Below are 17519 nucleotides of genomic sequence, written 5' to 3'. Positions count from 1 at the left end.
AGCTAAGTAATACAACTAAAGTAGAGCTGTAAATACGGTAGATAAAAAATTAAGTGAGACTATAGGTAAAACTTTTTTTTTCCACTTTGGATAGAGGAAGGGAGGGTTATAGCCACTGTAAGTTTCTCTTTGCCATCTGTGTCCCATTGGAGAGATTTCCTTTCACTTCCTGCCTCATAGCCAAAAAGGCAGAGGAAATCCCTCTAAAGTGAAGGAAGCCCTGGTTGTTACCAGTTTCACAAAAACTAGGGTCCCCATTGGAAGATTTCCCCTTTATTACGTTGTGGGGACATTTGGGATTTTCACTTTCAATTGTAACAGTAAACAATAGAGAGTGAACCTCCCTAACGGGGACAGAGACAGAAATCAAAACCTGACAGGTGTTCTAATCCTTTTCCACTTTATCCAAACCTAAAAAGTTTTGCCTTTAGCTATACTTTAAAGTGGAACTAAACCCTCCTATCCTTTTCAACCAAGAAAGCCACCATCTAAAAGGGCCCTTTCAGACTGATCAGTTTTTGATCAGCTTTTCAGTTAAAAAACACGAATAAAATGAATTAAAAAAGGCATCCCTTTAAATTCAATGGTACTCTTCACACTAGTCAACTGTGTTTCAGTTGCATTGTTGGCTGCTTTCACACTGCTCCACTGCAGGAATGAGGTAAAAACGCATTACCTTCAGTTTATCATTTTTTCAGTTAAAAAAAACAAAAGCAAAACAAAAAAGCAGATCAGTGTGAAAGGGTCCTAACATGTGCCAAAAATGCAGCAAGCAGGTCTTTTAAAATTGCAACTGACAGGTGTGAGGCGTTGCATAGGATTTAAAGGAATTTTTCATGCATTTTTCTTTTTTTTTTTAAACAAAACCAAATCGGTGTGAAAGGGCCTTTAGCCTCCGTTTGACCTGAAACTGCACATGTGATCAGCTAGGCTAGGAGCCATTTGATAGTTTGACAGTTTGGTTAAGAGAACAAGCAAATTTGACAGTTAGCACTCATGGCATGCCAGAAATGTAACTGGTTTTTAACCATTAAATAGATGGGTTTAGATTCACTTTAAACTTCAGCTTTAACATATATCCATTTCAAAAAGATTTACCTGCTTTCCTGGATGCCAGCTTTGAATTGTTTTGAAACTGAATTTTGAATCCATTACATTAGTGAAGGACAGGATGAAAAATATTTAGAAGTTAGTTTTAACCCCAGACAGAAGGCCTGCCAAGGAGGGCCATATGACAATCAAGCAAGCGCACTTTAATGGCTGGGCTAGGTGTCATAGTATTTCCATTTAAATTACTTGCAAAATAACTTTTCTTGCCACCACAGCAAAGGACTTAACGGAAAGGGGAACTAGTAGGCTATGACTGAAAACTCAAAATTCTGCATCCAGCTTTCAAAAAGGAAAAAAAGACAAAACGGAATATCTGTATTAAAGTATCAATACAAATTAATAACACTAGCCACCAATTAAAGATTCCCTTTTACCCAATCTAAAAACCCACCAACGTAGGTTCTTTTACATAGGGCGGATTAGATTTGCTCAGCAAGAGATCTGTCCTCTGATCCCTTTTGCTGAGCAGAGTGGGCGGATAACAGGTCCGTGTCCGCACAGTTTCTGCAGATTGGACACAGACCGGGCCCGTTGTGCTCTACGAACAGGCTGTCCATCTACATCGGACTACCTCCAATCCACCTACTCAGAGGAAAATGGATCCGATTCTGTTTGTTTTTAGCAGACTGGATCGGAGGTAGGCTGCAGCAGTTGTCAGCATCTCAGAGTTTGACAGGTTGCTGGCAGAAATGCTAGACTGGATACCTGTATCCTCCTCCCGCACATATTGTATACGACAGAGCCCCATGCTAAAATTTCTAGGAGGTCAAAAATATTAGAATATCTTTTACTACTTCTTGAAAATATATAAAAATGTTAAAGTGGATCTTCACTCTGAAAAAAAGAAAAAAAAAAAACGTTTCACTTTAAGGTTCACAGCCTAGGCACAGGTGTACTTTTTTTTTTTTTTTTTTTTTTTTTTTTTTTAGACAGCATCAGGAACACTACTTACTAACCGTGAAGTGTGCCCCGTGTGTTTGGGGCTACTGTTTATAGTAGAAATACTCAGTCCTCTGTGCTCAAGATACCTCCACAGCGATGATTTTCCACTGCTGAAGGGTTTAATATCAGCTACTGCACCTGTGACAGCCACTTGTCAATAGTGCTATGCCCACCCCTTCTGCTCCATTCATACAAGTATATAGTCGTACTATAGGTTCCCACAATGCAATCCGTGATTGGACGACAGGCAGATGGATGAAAGGTCTGCTTCCTCCAATCATGGAACACTTTGAATGGTGGGAACCTATACTACAGGTGCAATGAATGAAGCAGAGGTGTGCAAATGGCGGGCATAGTTGGCACTCTGCTGCTCTTGCTGCTATTAACCCCCACAGGGGTAACTGGGTGCAAAAGACTAAGGATTTCTATTATGGCCGCCAGCACATGGAACATACTTCTCCAGTGAAGTAAAATTAAAAAAAAAAAAAAAACACTAAACCTTCATTTTAAGCATTCAGATCACAATACATTTAAGTGAAAAAAGTGTTTAACTGCCAACCACCTGCACAGGAGTAAAACTGAGCCGTGTGTAAATCTTACAGTGAACAAATGTATATAAGAAGTAAGGATATCGGTCACTTTATACAGGTTCCACTGTAATGATTTGCATTAAGTATACTAAATACAACAGAATGTGATTAAGATGTACTGTATACATAATGGGTTCATATGATAATTACTGTCTACTGATTACATTGTCCTATAATTATATGACTGATCTTGCATATATGTAACAGCAATATGTAAGAGCCAGGGTGTAATTAATATATATAATTAGAAATAACCACATTCCTTACTCTAAAATGAATTTTAGTTTTCTAAATATATTGTAACTTGAAAACAAGAACAGCAATCACAGGCTTATTCAATAAAGCAGGGCTGAGCCCAAGTGAGACGCAAAGTTAGGTATGCATAGCAATCAATAAAATCACCCTTCACTGATCCAACTACTATAGACTGATGTCTGAATGAATACTATGGGCTACAATACTCTGTGCACCATGACTGTCTTCTGAACTTCAATCTGGATTTAAAAAAAAAAATTTAAAAAAAAACAGTAGTGCAAACAAAAAACATCTTACTGATATTTACATGAAATTGCACATTTCCACAGATATATTTAAATAATATAAAAGTTGCAAGTTTACAATGGAGCATACTTTCAAGGACAGCAGGCAAGCTACATAAAAATGATGATATGGTATATGAATAAAAAGTTACATGAAGTGGAACCTGGGATTATTTGTGATTCCATGCCATGAAGAACTCAAATGCTGGAATAAACATGCAGAATCAAAAGCTCTTTTCAGATGCTGGCATACCCGCCATGCAAATAGACAGAAGTCAATTCAGCAAACGTAATCATTTTGGCAGACTTCCTTTAAACTGTGCATTACTCTATGCTTTAATTAAACAGAAAAACACATACAAATGAGTAGGGTCCTAGACACAGCTACACTGAGGTCCTTATTAAAAATAGTTATTTAACATTTAACTATAACATTGCACACAGCTCTCTTCTTGTTACAAGAAAACTTGAAAATAATGCAGTTTCCAATTGAACACAAAACTTCACTTGTCTTCTGGATGTCATTATCCCCACGCAGAGGTCTGAGCAAGCTCCGTGACCATGCTCCTTAGTCAATAGACAGACACATCACATACAGCACAAGACCATCACTATGTAGAACAAGGAGAATTTGCTTTTGTGATAACACTGAGTGATGCAAAACAGCAACAGCACACCACAACACACAGGGCCATTAGTGAGATGAGTGCAGTCCAAATTAACAGTATTCTACCTTTTTATTGCAATGATATGGGTCACCACCAACTTTCCCAAGTCCTGAAAGAGAAGTATATTTACAGGACACATTATGGGTGAAGATTCCGATGAGGATACCCTACACACAATCTATGCACATTCTGCAAGCACCATACCGAAAATAAAAAAGTGCAGTACCAATGCAGTGAAATTTAAGAAGACTGCATTCGAATGCACTACAAAAAAAAAAAAAAAAAAAGACATTTGATGTGAGGAATAACAAATGTACTTCAACCCTGGTAATGACAAGGAAAAGAAGAGGTATATGCTGTATAATTCATGTGGTCATCTTATTAACTATGCAAAACAAGACTTTAAAGCCCCTTTTCAGGCAAATCAGGACCCCCCTCCATCCCATGCTACAAGGTTTTCTCTTTCTTACCTGCAGAACACAGTTATAGCCATTTATTGTGGGGTACACACTGATAAAATCGTAAGGAAAATAAAGTGCGTGGACCGATCATTCGATTTTTGTATAGTGTGTACACAACTTTAGACATCTGATTCACTCTTTACAAATGAAAATTTCTGAAGGGAAAAACTCCAAACGTTCTCTCGTATGTGAACAGAACTAACGATTTTCATTTAACGTGTACTGTTTTCATATGAGAGAAATCTGATACAGAAGACTGCACATGACCCGAAAAAATAAAGAACGATAAACTATGCTACTTTGTTTCTACGTAAAGAGAGAGAAAAAAAAAAAAAAACAACCTTTGACATTTGAGAATTTCCGTATAAGTAGTACCATCCTCGGGTTCGACTTGATGTGAAGCATCAAGGTAAACCGGACAATTGTTCTCCTGATTTTCTTATAATGTGTACTCAGCTTAAGTCTCCTATCCAAGTCGCTTAGCGGCTCCATATATGAATGCGGGGAACTGATTATTCAGCAATGCAGATGGGCACAAAACTGACAGTCCCCAACAGGCCCTGTACTGCCATCACTCCTAGATTTTGGGAGGACCCCGCCACAGGACAGCCAATAGGAAGTGTCCTGATCACACAAGTATTGACGTGGAAATTCAAAAAAGAACTCCGCAAATATAAACAGAAAAGGATAGAAGACTCAGGACTGGTGCATGACATGACCGCAAATTTCATTCCAGAGATGGGTTTTTAAAGCAATACTTTATCCATAACCGTTTGATAACATTTAATGTTCTTTAACAAAAAGGCATACATTACACATTACTAATTATTTAGTGTGTGCTGTAATTGAAAACATTCTCCCTTTCCTCAGGCTAAAAAAACGATATGTCACTGTCATTTAAATGTGTACATTTCCAGCCTTGAATGTATGTCTTGGCTCAATTAGAGAGGAAGGCTGACAGAAGCTTTACAGTGCTAAGGTCCACAGGCCGCCACTGCCAAGCAGAAAAGAGACACTATCAGGGAGAGAGGGTAAGACACTCATCTTGTAATTTTAACTCTTTTGTGTTTCCCCTGGAGCAGAATTTGTACTGTCACCTCTGCTTCCTCTCTCTTCCCCCTTCAGTGGCTCTGATTTTAGGCACAGTGCAGAGAATAGAGAGCAACTGAGCATGTGCAGAGTAGGGTGAAACAGTGCAATACTGGTTTTTAAATAGTAAAAGCACTTATCTTTAATGTTTTACATACCATAGTTATACCTGCAAAAGGGGCCAGTCTGAAGTGAAAGTTTTTTATGTTTACTTCACTGGAAGCACTGTATTCTCCTACTATGTCCTTATAATATCATTACAGAAGCTACCAAGGTCCACTAAAGCCAATAGATGATACCCAGGAGGGTGCCCTGTGTCTGGTAAAGTGACACAGAATGCCCTCTAGGATTTATCTCAGGTTGAGGCAGATACACAGGATTGACAGGGAGTAGGGATATCACTGGTAACAACCATCTTGTGTAAAGACACCAGTGCACAGGGAGACAATGCTACAGTGACTTAAACACTGTCACCCTGCAGGAGGAAGCAGAATTGACTGGCAGGCTCAATAAGTATTTATTCTTTAAAAGACAGAGCTTTCATTACCTTCAACTGATCTTATCACCAAAGGTTCAAATTTACTTAATGAACACTCTATAAAGGAGAAGTGAAAATACTTACCTTTCTGACAGCCCATTTGTTTAAATGACATTGCTTTTCTTCCCTGGTTGCAGTAGGTATTTCATACTTCTAATTCCAGATCTGTGAAATACCTGATCACCCACTGCATGCTGTGGTTTCTCCTTATAGCTCCTATGTCACTATAGGATATACAAGCTAACATTTCGGGTGGTAACAGCTATTTGACTCACCTGACCGCTTTAACACCTGCTGTGGCAAAAGCAGAAGTGAAGTGAAAGTATTTCAACTATTTCAACTAACGAGTCACCAGATCGGTAAGTAGATCATTTTTTTCTTTTTATAAACAGTGTTCATTGAGCAAATCTGACTATTGCAACAAACAGTTTACTCTCTTGCCAACTGTGTACCGCATATATGTGATGACAAGAACGGACAGCCAACACACATATGCATCCATAGTGCCATGAGGATGTGTGCTGAGAGCATGCAGACATTCCTTGCACACTGACAACTCTCAGACAAGGCTTCAGATTGGAAGCCAGCAGGACAGGCTCTTGATCATGTGACCACTGTGAGAGCCAATCACCACAGACACGATACAAAATCTGGACTACCTCCCGAGTATTAAAGCCTAATTAAAGCACAGCTAAACACCAATATACTTACCTTTACATCACTGGTCCGATGATGCCTGGCATCTTCCAGGTCCCACTCTTCGCAACTCAGTGTACACTTCATAGAAGACTGCTAGCAGGCAGCTTTATGTTACTACAGAAGAGACACTGCATGAGCCTGTCTGCTCACAGTGTTTGGCCAGCTTTTCTGACTGCAGCAGAAAAGCAACAAAAAACATTTTGCAAACACATTTAGCTGCATCAGATGTGTGGGTGTTCATTTAATTGGGCAGAATATTCATTTACTCCTCTCATTGAAATTAATACTCAAGCGCTAAATGTGCCTAGCGCTCAAGCGCGTTAGGAATTTTTTTTGTTGGAATGCTCTTCAACTGACCACACAAGTGTTTTTTTTTCTGCCTCTAAACGCCTATATGTGAAAGGATACATAAGCTAACATGGGGGGAGCGTTTAGAGGCAGGAAAAAAAGTCAAGCACCCTTAAGGACATGTGCATTCTCTTTGACACCTTTTCTCCAACAAAAGTTTAGCAGCAGAAAAACGCAGTAAAAAAGCCACAACTTCATATGCTCGTTCATGCATCTGGCGTAAATGCATTTTTTTGGCCAGCGTGTTAATTTATTCCGGCCATTAGAAAGTATTAACGTACATGAATGTGTCTAGTGTTAATATGCACTTCGGCACTTTTGAGCATTTTTATGTTCCTTTCCTGAACGCGACTTTGGTGGGGCTTTTTCTGCCTATAAACTCCTGTAAATGCCTATAGTGTGCATGGACACATAGGCTAATATGGAGGGGCATTTAGAGGCACACAAACAAAAAAAAAAGCTCAAACGTCTGTAAACACCATGTTTTTCAGCTAAGTGTGCATGAGCCATAAAAGTGGTGTTTGACGCCCTGTGTGCATGAGGCCTCAAACAGTCACTAGGAGGCAGTGTTAGGTAGTTAAAGGATAAGTTCACCTTCGGGAAAATATTACATGTTCCACCTCTTCTTTTTTTTTTGGAACATGTAACATGTTCCCACGCTTGCAGAAGCTGCCATCTCTGCTGCATCTAGTGATAGCGAGCTGTCATTTTTGTTTTAAAAATGTGGCTGTGAAGGGCTCCGCCGTCCATGTCATTCATTCACAGAGCTCTGTGAATGGGAAACTACAAGTCCAGAACAGTGTTTGCAGCTATTGGCATGTCATTTTCAATTAACTACCACGGCGCTGTTAAGTTCACTGTCTCTTCCAGTCATTGTGTACCTGCCTGCCCCTACGACCAGACAGATACCGTGAAAAGTATAGGAGTCCTGCGTGGCACCAGCAATCTGCTGATCGCAGATGCATTGCTTTACAAGCTCCAAGTAAAAATAAATAAATAAATCACTTTTTTTTTACCTGCAAAAAGATGTGCATTTCTTTTTTAAAAGGTGAACTTATAATTTAAAGAAGAAAACATAATAATAATATTAAATAGTTTTATAATAATAATATAGGATTTATATAGCACCACCAGTTTGTTTTACAAGATAAAGGGAGACAGTACAGTTACAGTGCTATTCATAGTATGATGTGGAGCTTTTTGCATGCTGATTTTTCATTTTGGGGGTGCAGTGTAATAGTTCTATTGTTATTTATAGTTCAGTGGCTATTTTTTAAAGCAGAACTAAACCTTCCTATCTTTTTCAGCCCAGGAAGCTGCAATCTAAGACCTGGTTCACACGGATGCGAATGGTCAAGCGATTTGACAGTTCAAATTTCATGACAAATCATATCCAATGATCGTGATAGAACTGTTCTAAATCAGTAAGACTCCAGCTTTGTCGGAGTCGCACCGATTGGAAAAGTAGTTCCTGTATTACTTTTGCCAATTTGGGGTGCGACTTGCATAGATATCTGTGCATGAAGTCACACAGATGTCTATGATGTCGCATCACCATCTGACTTTGAAATTGTGCGACTTCAAGTGAAATTGCATGATTTCAAAGTGGGATCCAGTGTGAAACAGGCCATAGGCTGACCATACACTATAACATATTGTTTAATTTCTGCCCAATTTCCTTTAGATTTACCTTCAACTATGTAGTGCAAGGGCCTGCCTAATTGGATACAACTGAAAGTGTTGTTTAGGTTTGACCTCATATTATATGGTTTTTGGTAAATCTAAAGCAATTTTCTAAAGAAAATTGTATAAATGCATGGCCAGCCTTGACCTCTGATCTGCAACTGTCATTGTGCTGCACATATGATCAGTTATGACTCCAGTCATGTGATGGTTTGACAGTTTGGTTGAGAACACAAGCAAATGTGACAGTGACATTCCCCGCATGGCTGGAATGTAACCGTTTTCTTTTAAACTGTTAAATTGATGTGAATGTAGAATATATATGTAAAGCGCTACGTAATTGACAGCGCTATATAAAGTACCTGTATTAAATAAAAAATTGATGGGTTTAGTTCCGCTTTAATACTTTAGTTCACTACTCATGTCATTGCTCTAAGAATGGTGTGGAAGCAGACAATACCACAGCCCGGCATTTGTTTCTACAAAGAAATATTTTCAAAAAACTTCCTTTCTGCAGGGCACCCAGACTATAAACATCAACTTCCTCCTGAAAGCCTCGGAGTGCAGGATCTCCACTAGAATATTTTTAGAGCATTGTGGTAATACAAAGTATACAAACACTCTGCATACAAAGTGTCAATATTTGTAAAGTCTTGATCATAGGAAAAGACATTCTGTAGGTCTGCAGAGGGGTCTGTCTTCAAGTCAGTGTATCTATAGATACGTTCCTGGTAGGAAAGCGCACCTAAAGCCACATTTTGTGTATTCTTTTCCTGATAAATCGTGGCTCACTCCAGATGATGAGGAATAACATGATCACTGCGACAAGTATCCGCAGATCTCTGTATATAACTTTCCACCCCAAGGGCCACATCCACACCGAGTCCTGATCAGGAGGCTGAGCTGCTGTCAGGTGGATTATGAAGACAGAGAGGAGTTCAGTGACGGAGGCTGGGCTCAGTGTAATCATTCCGCATCTCCACATGGGAAGAAGTACACATCACCATGGCAACCCCATTATCAGCAACTTGTCTGAGACAGGGACTCCGGGTACAGGAGGCAGGGTGACCCCCAACACATGATAAAGTGACGAGGAGGACCGGCCTGTCACCTTCAACTCCCTCCCTCCTGTCACCTCTCCCCCCACCCCAGGCACACAAGTTCCCGACACTTACTCATGATTGGAGCGGGAGCTATTCCACAACTCGGCTGTTTCGTGTGCCTCCCTGCCGCTCAGCTCCGAGGGGCTCCCGGTTTCCCGGGTACTCTCCTGCCCCGGCCGGACATCCCCGCTGTCTCCCCGCCGTCTTCCGGTCCACCCGCCTTACTGCTGGGGGCCAACTTCCGCATCGCACGGAGAACACTGGCCTTTCCCTGACACGTCACTGGCCACGCCCACTGTATACACAGACCGTGGCCCCTCCCCGCCGGCCACAGAGTGTGGGGCCAGGTGTGCGGAGAAGGAGGCGGAGCTAAGCGAGCAGTGATTTGGGGCGTGACGTCAGCGGCGCTTTACGTCGCGGCTGTGATTGCTGTGGAATGCCGGTCACTTTTTTTTGTAGAACGGGGAGTTATTTAATGTGGTTGTATCATAAGGGAAGCTGATGACGAGTAGGAGAGTAATGCGGCTTTAAATGCCTGGGTGGTGGAAGTATGTGTGTAATCCCGGTGTGTTTGTTATGGGAGGTGTGGGGCAGTCTTGTGAAATAATAGGACATTGTTCATCGGAGCAAGCCGTCACTTTTGTTTGCTAGTAAATCCGGTTTTATGTAGCCCTGCTTCATACCAGTGATGTTCAGCACGACTTCAAAGCCGCATATCCGTGCGATTTGTACTGCCGATTTCATTGCAGCTTACGACGTAAGAGAAGTCTATGGAAGTCGCAATGAGATTGGCAAAACGTATTGTAGGAACCCTTTTCATAATCGCTGCGACATGAGTGACATAATAGGAACGGTTCCATTGCCAGCAGTGGGGTGCGACTGTCTTGCCATTTGGAACTGTCAAACCACATGACAAGTTGCAGCAGTGTGAACGGGAGCTTAAGTTGGCTCTCATTTATTTATTTCAGGTACTTCTATAGCACCATCAATTTACACAGTGCTTTACACATATATCATACATTCACATTAGTCCCTAACCCTCAAGGGGCGTACAATCTAAGGTCCCTACCTTACAGTCATAAATACACATACTAGGGCCAATTTAGACAGGATCCAATTAACCTACCAGCATGTCTTTGGAGTGTAGAAGGAAACCAGAGTACCCAGAGGAAACCCACGCAGGCACAGAGAGAACATGCATACTCCAGGCAGGTGGTGCTATTGTTGGGATTCAAACCAAAGACCCTAGTACTGCCCGGTGGAAGTGTGATGGATTTGGTAAAATGCCTATTTCATTTCTAATTGAATATATATATATATATACACTTTTTTATACACATCTTTTTACATATTTACTTTTATACTTTAATACTATTTCTTTCCACATATTTATAAATGTTTAGCATGAATATATATGCTGTGTGAATATTTTCTGCCTGCTGGGCTTTGTGGTACTTTAAGAAATCCTTGCTTAAGAAATATTTGCTCACAGGAACAGACCCCCTCCTATCGTGTGATTTGGAAGACAAAAGAATGTTTTTCTCTTTTTAAGATAAGACTGAAGAAGATCACACCTATACCATGACGGAGATTGTTTTCATGTAAAGTGACCAATCAAAGACTAAAATAATGCTTATGCTGTTATCACGTGATGTTCGCATCATTTTTCATATATAAACTCACGGTTTCATTTCAATAAATTAGAAGTTTTCACAGACCAAACGTGTCAGTGTGAGTTTCTTCATGTGCACACATTCCAAAAGCTGGCCAGCATCATAAATTAGGACAGGAACAGATAAGCACTGGACAATTAGGTCCACTACTAAATCAGAAGTGCTAACCATTTAACCATTGTGCTGCCCAAAGCCAAGTACCTGTAGGAAGGCTAACAAAACCGTGAGCTGGCAACAGACTAATATAGTACATGGTCAATCTTTCCAGGTCATCGGTTGCATTGACAGCTGAGTGCAGAGACACGTCTGTTTTTTGGCTGAGTGACAGCATAGGGGAGCCCATTCATTTGAATAGTAACTAATTTATCTTTATTTGGCACTGAGCCAAGCATGTTTTGCATTGTGTGTTCTGTTGTGTGACAAATAAGCATCAAAACACAGGGCTAGATACACTATATTGCCAAAAGTATTGGGATGCCTGCCTTTACATGCACATGAACTTTGATGGTATCCCAGTCTTGGTCCATAGGGTTCAATATTGAGTTGGCCCACCCTTTGCAGCTATAACAGCTTCAACTCTTCTGGGAAGGCTGTCCACAAGGTTTAGGAGTGTGTCTATGGGAATGTTTGACCGTTATTTGTGATGTCGGAGGAGAAGGCCTGGCTCGCAGTCTCTGCTCTAATTCATCCCAAAGGTGTTCGGTCGGGTTGAGGGCAGGACTCTGTTCAGGCCAGTCAAGTTCCTCCACCCCAAACTCGCTCTTTCATGTCTTTATGGACCTTGCTTTGTGCACTGGTGTGCTGTCATGTTGGAACAGGAAGAGGCCATCCTCAAACTGTTCCCACAAAATTCGAAGCATGAAATTGTCTAAAATGTCTTGGTATGCTGACGCCTTAAGAGTTCCTTTCACTGGAACTAAGGGGCCAAGGCCAACCCCTGAAAAACAGCTCCTCTCCATAATCCCCTCTCCACCAAACTTTACACTTGGCTCAATGCAGTCAGGCAAGTACCATTCTCCTGGCAACCACCAAACCCAGACAAGTGTGATTCGTCACTTAAAAGAACATGTCTCCACTGCTCTAGAGTCCAGTGGCGGTGTGATTTACACCACTGCATCTGACGTTTTGCATTGTACTTGGTGATGTAAGGCTTGGATGCAGCTGCTCGGCCTTGGAGACCTATTCCATGAAGCTCTCTACACACTGTTGTTGTGCTAATCTGAAGGTCACATGAAGTTTGGAGGTCTGTAGCTATTGACTCTGCAGTCAGTTGGCGACTTCTGCGCACTGTGCACTTCAGCATGCGCTGACCCCACTCTGTCATTTTACGTGGCCTACCACTTCGTGGCTGAGTTGCTGTTGTTCCAAGTTGCTTCCACTTTGTTATAAAAACACTAACAGTTGACTGTGGAATATTTAGTAGCAAGGAAATTTCATGGATGGAATTATTGCACATCTGGCAACCTATTACGGTACCACTCTTGAATTCACTGAGCTCCTGAGAGTGACCCATTCTTTCACAAATGCTGTAGAAGCAGTCTGCATTCTTAGGTGATTGATTTTATACACCTGTGGCCATGGAGGTGATTGAAACATCTGAATCCAATGATTTGGAGGGGTGTAACAATATTTTGGCAATATGGTTTGGGTTGTCATTAACCACTTTCATTCAAGTCAGGCGCCAAATTATGGTACCTAAACATTTCCATAGTTTTTTAGGCAACGCTTTAAAAGCCTTTACAAGTTACCAGTTTAGAGTTACAAAGGAGGTCTGGTGCTACAATTATTGCTCTTGCTGTGACGTTTGCAGTGATACCTCCTATGTGTGGTGTGATCGCCGTTTACATATGCGTGAGGGACCTACCTGAGCATTCACATTTGCATGGGGGAACTGGGGCGCTTTAAAATATTAAAGTTAACATTTTTCTTTTAACCCTGTAAATTTACCTTTTTTAAAATCAACTTTAAAGCTGTCCACCATACTGCCCCGAACTACATCACTGACCTAATATCCAAGTACCGCCCAGCACACACACTCCGTTCCTCACAAGACCTCCTTCTCTCTAGTTCCCTGGTCTCCTCCTCCCATGCCCGCCTCCAGGACTTCTCCAGGGTGTCACCTATCCTCTGGAACTCCCTACCCCAACCCATCAGATTATTACCTACTCTCCTCTCCTTTAGGCGCACCCTGAAAACCCATCTCTTCAGGGAAGCCTACCCCACCCCCTGCTAACTTGCCGACCTCCTCCACTCTTCCTACCACTCCATCCCCCACAGCTATCTCCTCCTGTGCTACCATCCCCTCCCTCCTAGATTGTAAGCTCGAAAGAGCAGGGCCCTCAATCCCCTCATGATTTGCATTGTATTGGTATTGTTCTGTCACATGTTCTGTCCCCCTTTGTAATGTACAGTGCTGAGCGAACTATTGGCGCTTTATAAATACTGTATAATAATAATATAATAATAATTGCTATTACAAGGGATGAACAACTTCCCTTAGAACAGCATGAGCCATGAGAGGTCCTCTTTATGGAGAGAACTGGAGTCTAATAGAGCTGGATGCTGCCAGTCGCATCCTTGCTGGGCTCTCCGATCGCATGGGAAAGCTTGGCAAAGATGGCGGGAGAAGGATTGGGGCCCCCTTCCACCACCTGTAAAAGTAATCTAGCGGCTCGTTAGTAGCACAAATTATTTTGTAGGAAATTACTAGCTCATCAAAATGATACATTGATCATTGCCTCAGGTGCAGGGATAACCATGATATCACCCTTCCCGTCCTAGGACATTTATAAATGCATGGCAGACAGGAAGTGGTTAAGAAATAATGGCATCGCCAGCACAGTGCACGTTTTGCCGCATTTTCCACGCTGGTAACTGCAATGACACATAGAAAACAATAGTTTGCACTTATCCTCTTCACAGAGGAAGAGCCACATTGGGGCTACAAACTGAGTGATCAAGCACAAAGCAAGGGTGATTACACCTTTTATTTGAATTCACATGTCAGACAGTAAATTAGCATGTAACATGCACAGTGACAAGAGCTGGTCCAAGTGCTCAAATCCTGCAGATGTGCCCAGAGCAGTGCTGGAGATGGAGTTAAGAATGGGTTAATCCTTAAAGGGAACCCAAAAATCCACATCAACAGGAAAGCCCAATGTGCCAAGACAAGCTGGATAAAAGCCGCACATTGGGGTCTACAAGCCTGCTAGAGACTGCCACTGTGCCCGGGAAGTGCTGAGCTGAAAGGAGAGCTGCTAACAGTAACCATGACAATGCATTTTGAAGGCATGGTCCTCCTTTAACAAGTCATTGGTATAAGGTTAGAACCCTACTATATATAACAAGCATGGTGTGTAACAAGTGGATTCTAAAGGCTGAAGGTTTTTTACCTTCATGCATTCTAAGCATGAAGGTAAAAAAACCTTCAGTGTGCAGTTCCCGTTCAGCCCACCCCACATACTTACCAGAGCCCAATTATGATCCAGCAATGTGCACCAGAGAAGCAGCTCTCATGGATCTCTCCCTCTACATTCACAGTCAGCGAGGAGGGAGCAGAGAGTGGGGCTCAGGAGCAAGCACACAAAAGTGCCCCCAGAGCAAGCAACTTGTTCTGGTGGCACTCATCAGGAGGGAGGGACCAGGAGCACTGGCGGGGGACTAGAGAAGAGGAGGATCAGGGCTGCTGTATGCAAAACCATTGCACAAAGCAGGTGAGCATAACATGTTTGTTTGGGGATTTTTTTTCAGAACCTTTAGCATCACTTTAGTAAACCACTAATCTGGCTGTTTGCTGCCACATACAAAAAAAGTGCTAGTATGAGACACTAAGAGCAACATATAAAATTATAAATACATGGCAAGTCATGTGTATCTGTTCATGATATAAAACAATCCATCCCACACACTGACAGATAAGCTTGTTTGTAAACGTGTGCGTTACAATTAGAAATTCGGACAAAATTTTCTTTAATCGGAGATTCAGATGTTTCCAAATTACATTAGTAACAAATTTAAATGAATCTGAAAAAACTAAACAAACTTTTGTCTGAAATAATTATACGAATTCTAAACAAATTTGAAAATGAAATCAAATTCCAAAACAAATTCAAAATGTAAACATATTGCTGACTATTGCTGATTTCCTTCAAAGACTGTGTAAGACATAGCTGTCTTACAAAATTCTAATTTAGAAAATAGAATAGAAAATAGAAGAATAGAAAAAAAATAGAACTAAATAGAAACAATATAGCCATCTTCCTAAGTTTGAATTTCGAATGGAATAGAATAAAATTGAAAAAAAAGATATACGTCTTTCGAATTTAGAATAGAATATAGGAGAATAGAATAGTAAAAATAAAACAATATATAGCCTTCTTCCGAAAATTCGGACACACACACTCCCCCATACCCTCATGTAATATTGATTAACAAGGGCAACCGTAGTTTCCTCCACAATTACTTGAAGGTAATGCTGCTTCTGATAGGCCTGCCACACTCCACAATCCTTCAGCGTGTGTGCTGGCCCAGTTCGCATACCTGTGTTGTATATCAAAGAAAAGTTCTAAGCGCTAAGGGTAGCGTGAACCTTTTTTCCCCCACTGGAATACTGTATAATGTTTTTAAGCTGCTTTTCTGTACAATAAAGTGGATATGTGCTTTAGTGCGGCCTCCCGGACTTTCCTTTGATCTTTCCTCCATAGTTAAAGTGGAGATTGAACAGAGCCATGCAGGGACAGGTAGTATACTATTTGCAGGATTAAAAAGTGAAAATAAAAAAAAATACCTACTAACAGAACCTATGTAGCAGGGGCGGACTGACAACTCATGGGGCCCCCCGGGCAATAGGGCATCATGGGGCCCCTGTGTCCTTGCCCAAACTCAAAAAAGCCTATAAAAAAGGTACCAGGGGCATCTCATGGGGCCCCCTTCTGACCTCGGGCAGTGCCCGAGTTTCCAAATAGTCAGTCCGCCCCTGCTATGCAGTGACTTCACCTAAGGACTAGTAAATTTCGATATTTTACATTTCTTTCTCATCTATTGAGGACACTGCAATTCAGATACTGTCAGGTTATACTGCCATCTGCCAAAGAATTGGACACTGGAAAACTAACAAAATGAAGGATAGCCCAGGATAACTCCTACCTAGTGTCCTACTCTCTGGTCTCTAAATGGCAGCTATCCAGATCATCCTAGGTTTGCTATATTAGAACCTAGGTGCTACTGGACTGGATAAGCACTGAGGCAAGGACACAGCTTTGGACATGGACTGTGCACTGGGGCCAATGTTTACCAGTACTTAAAGTGTTACTAAACCCACAAACGTAAAATCAGTCTGTATATGCAGTAAAGCATGTTTGTTATACTCACTGTGGAACCTAAGGGGTTAATTCTCTGCATTGTGTAAGAAGAATGTTTGATCCTGTCTTCTCTGATATTCCCCTTCTTCCACAGTCCCCAATCAATCTGCTCATAGAACAGAACCTTGGGGGCAAGCTGCACATGCTCAGTTTGGTGTGTATTGCTAGAGAGTATTTTTTTTATCATTGGGAGGATGCATGTGATCAGCACAGGGCCAATCAGCACTGTCCAAACAGAGGGTCAGGGGTCCTGCAGCTTCATAGGACAATCAGTGGAGATTGAAAACTCCTCATACAAGCTTTAACCAGTTCTCTGCTGGACACTGATAGAAGTCACAAGACTGCCTTATCTGCAGGTATTTAGCAGTTTATATTTACTAAAATAATTGCATTTCCATGTTGTGTGTACTGCAGGAGACCAGATATAGTGAATACAGGGGCATGGGTTTAGTAACATTTTAAAGCCTGGAAAGCACCACAACTGAAAGCCAGTGGAGATACTGCAGATATCAATGCCAGAGACCGAAGTATCTGATCCAGTGTTTGATGTCCTCGTATGAACCCTGATTGGTCATTGTGAATGTAGGTTTCCAGAAAGGTATTGAGACACAAAGCCAGAACCTTGGTAAGGACCTTCAGATCGCAATTGAAAAAAGAGATAGGGCGATAATTAAAAACATCTGTAGCATCTTTATTAGGTTTAGGAAAACCACTTA

At 41.4% G+C, this 17519-nt stretch overlaps 1 protein-coding gene across 2 annotated transcripts in view; it reads right to left on the bottom strand.

Annotated features, from left to right (window-relative positions):
- USP6NL (USP6 N-terminal like) overlaps positions 1-10057 on the bottom strand; it is a 215140-nt gene extending 205083 nt beyond the window's left edge. The window contains exons 1-2 of one of the 2 annotated variants that reach the window (XM_089686373.1): positions 9843-10057; positions 3915-3958 (exon numbers count right to left, since the gene is read on the bottom strand). Coding sequence is in view for 1 of the 2 variants with exons in the window: in XM_089686366.1 (XP_089542492.1) it covers positions 9843-9846 (4 nt within the window). In the remaining variant the exon portion in view is untranslated. The remainder of the gene's footprint in view (positions 1-3914; positions 3959-9842) is intronic. The other variant, XM_089686366.1, reaches the window with a different exon arrangement.
- Positions 10058-17519: the final 7462 nt, after the last annotated feature.

The sequence above is a fragment of the Staurois parvus genome, unplaced genomic scaffold (genome assembly GCF_062004578.1).
Source record: "Staurois parvus isolate SC_StPar_1 unplaced genomic scaffold, SC_StPar_1.0 ptg000019l, whole genome shotgun sequence".
Classification (NCBI taxonomy): domain Eukaryota; kingdom Metazoa; phylum Chordata; class Amphibia; order Anura; family Ranidae; genus Staurois; species Staurois parvus.
The sequence above is the reverse complement of the archived record's forward strand: the minus strand, read 5'-3'. Positions and strand labels throughout refer to the sequence as shown.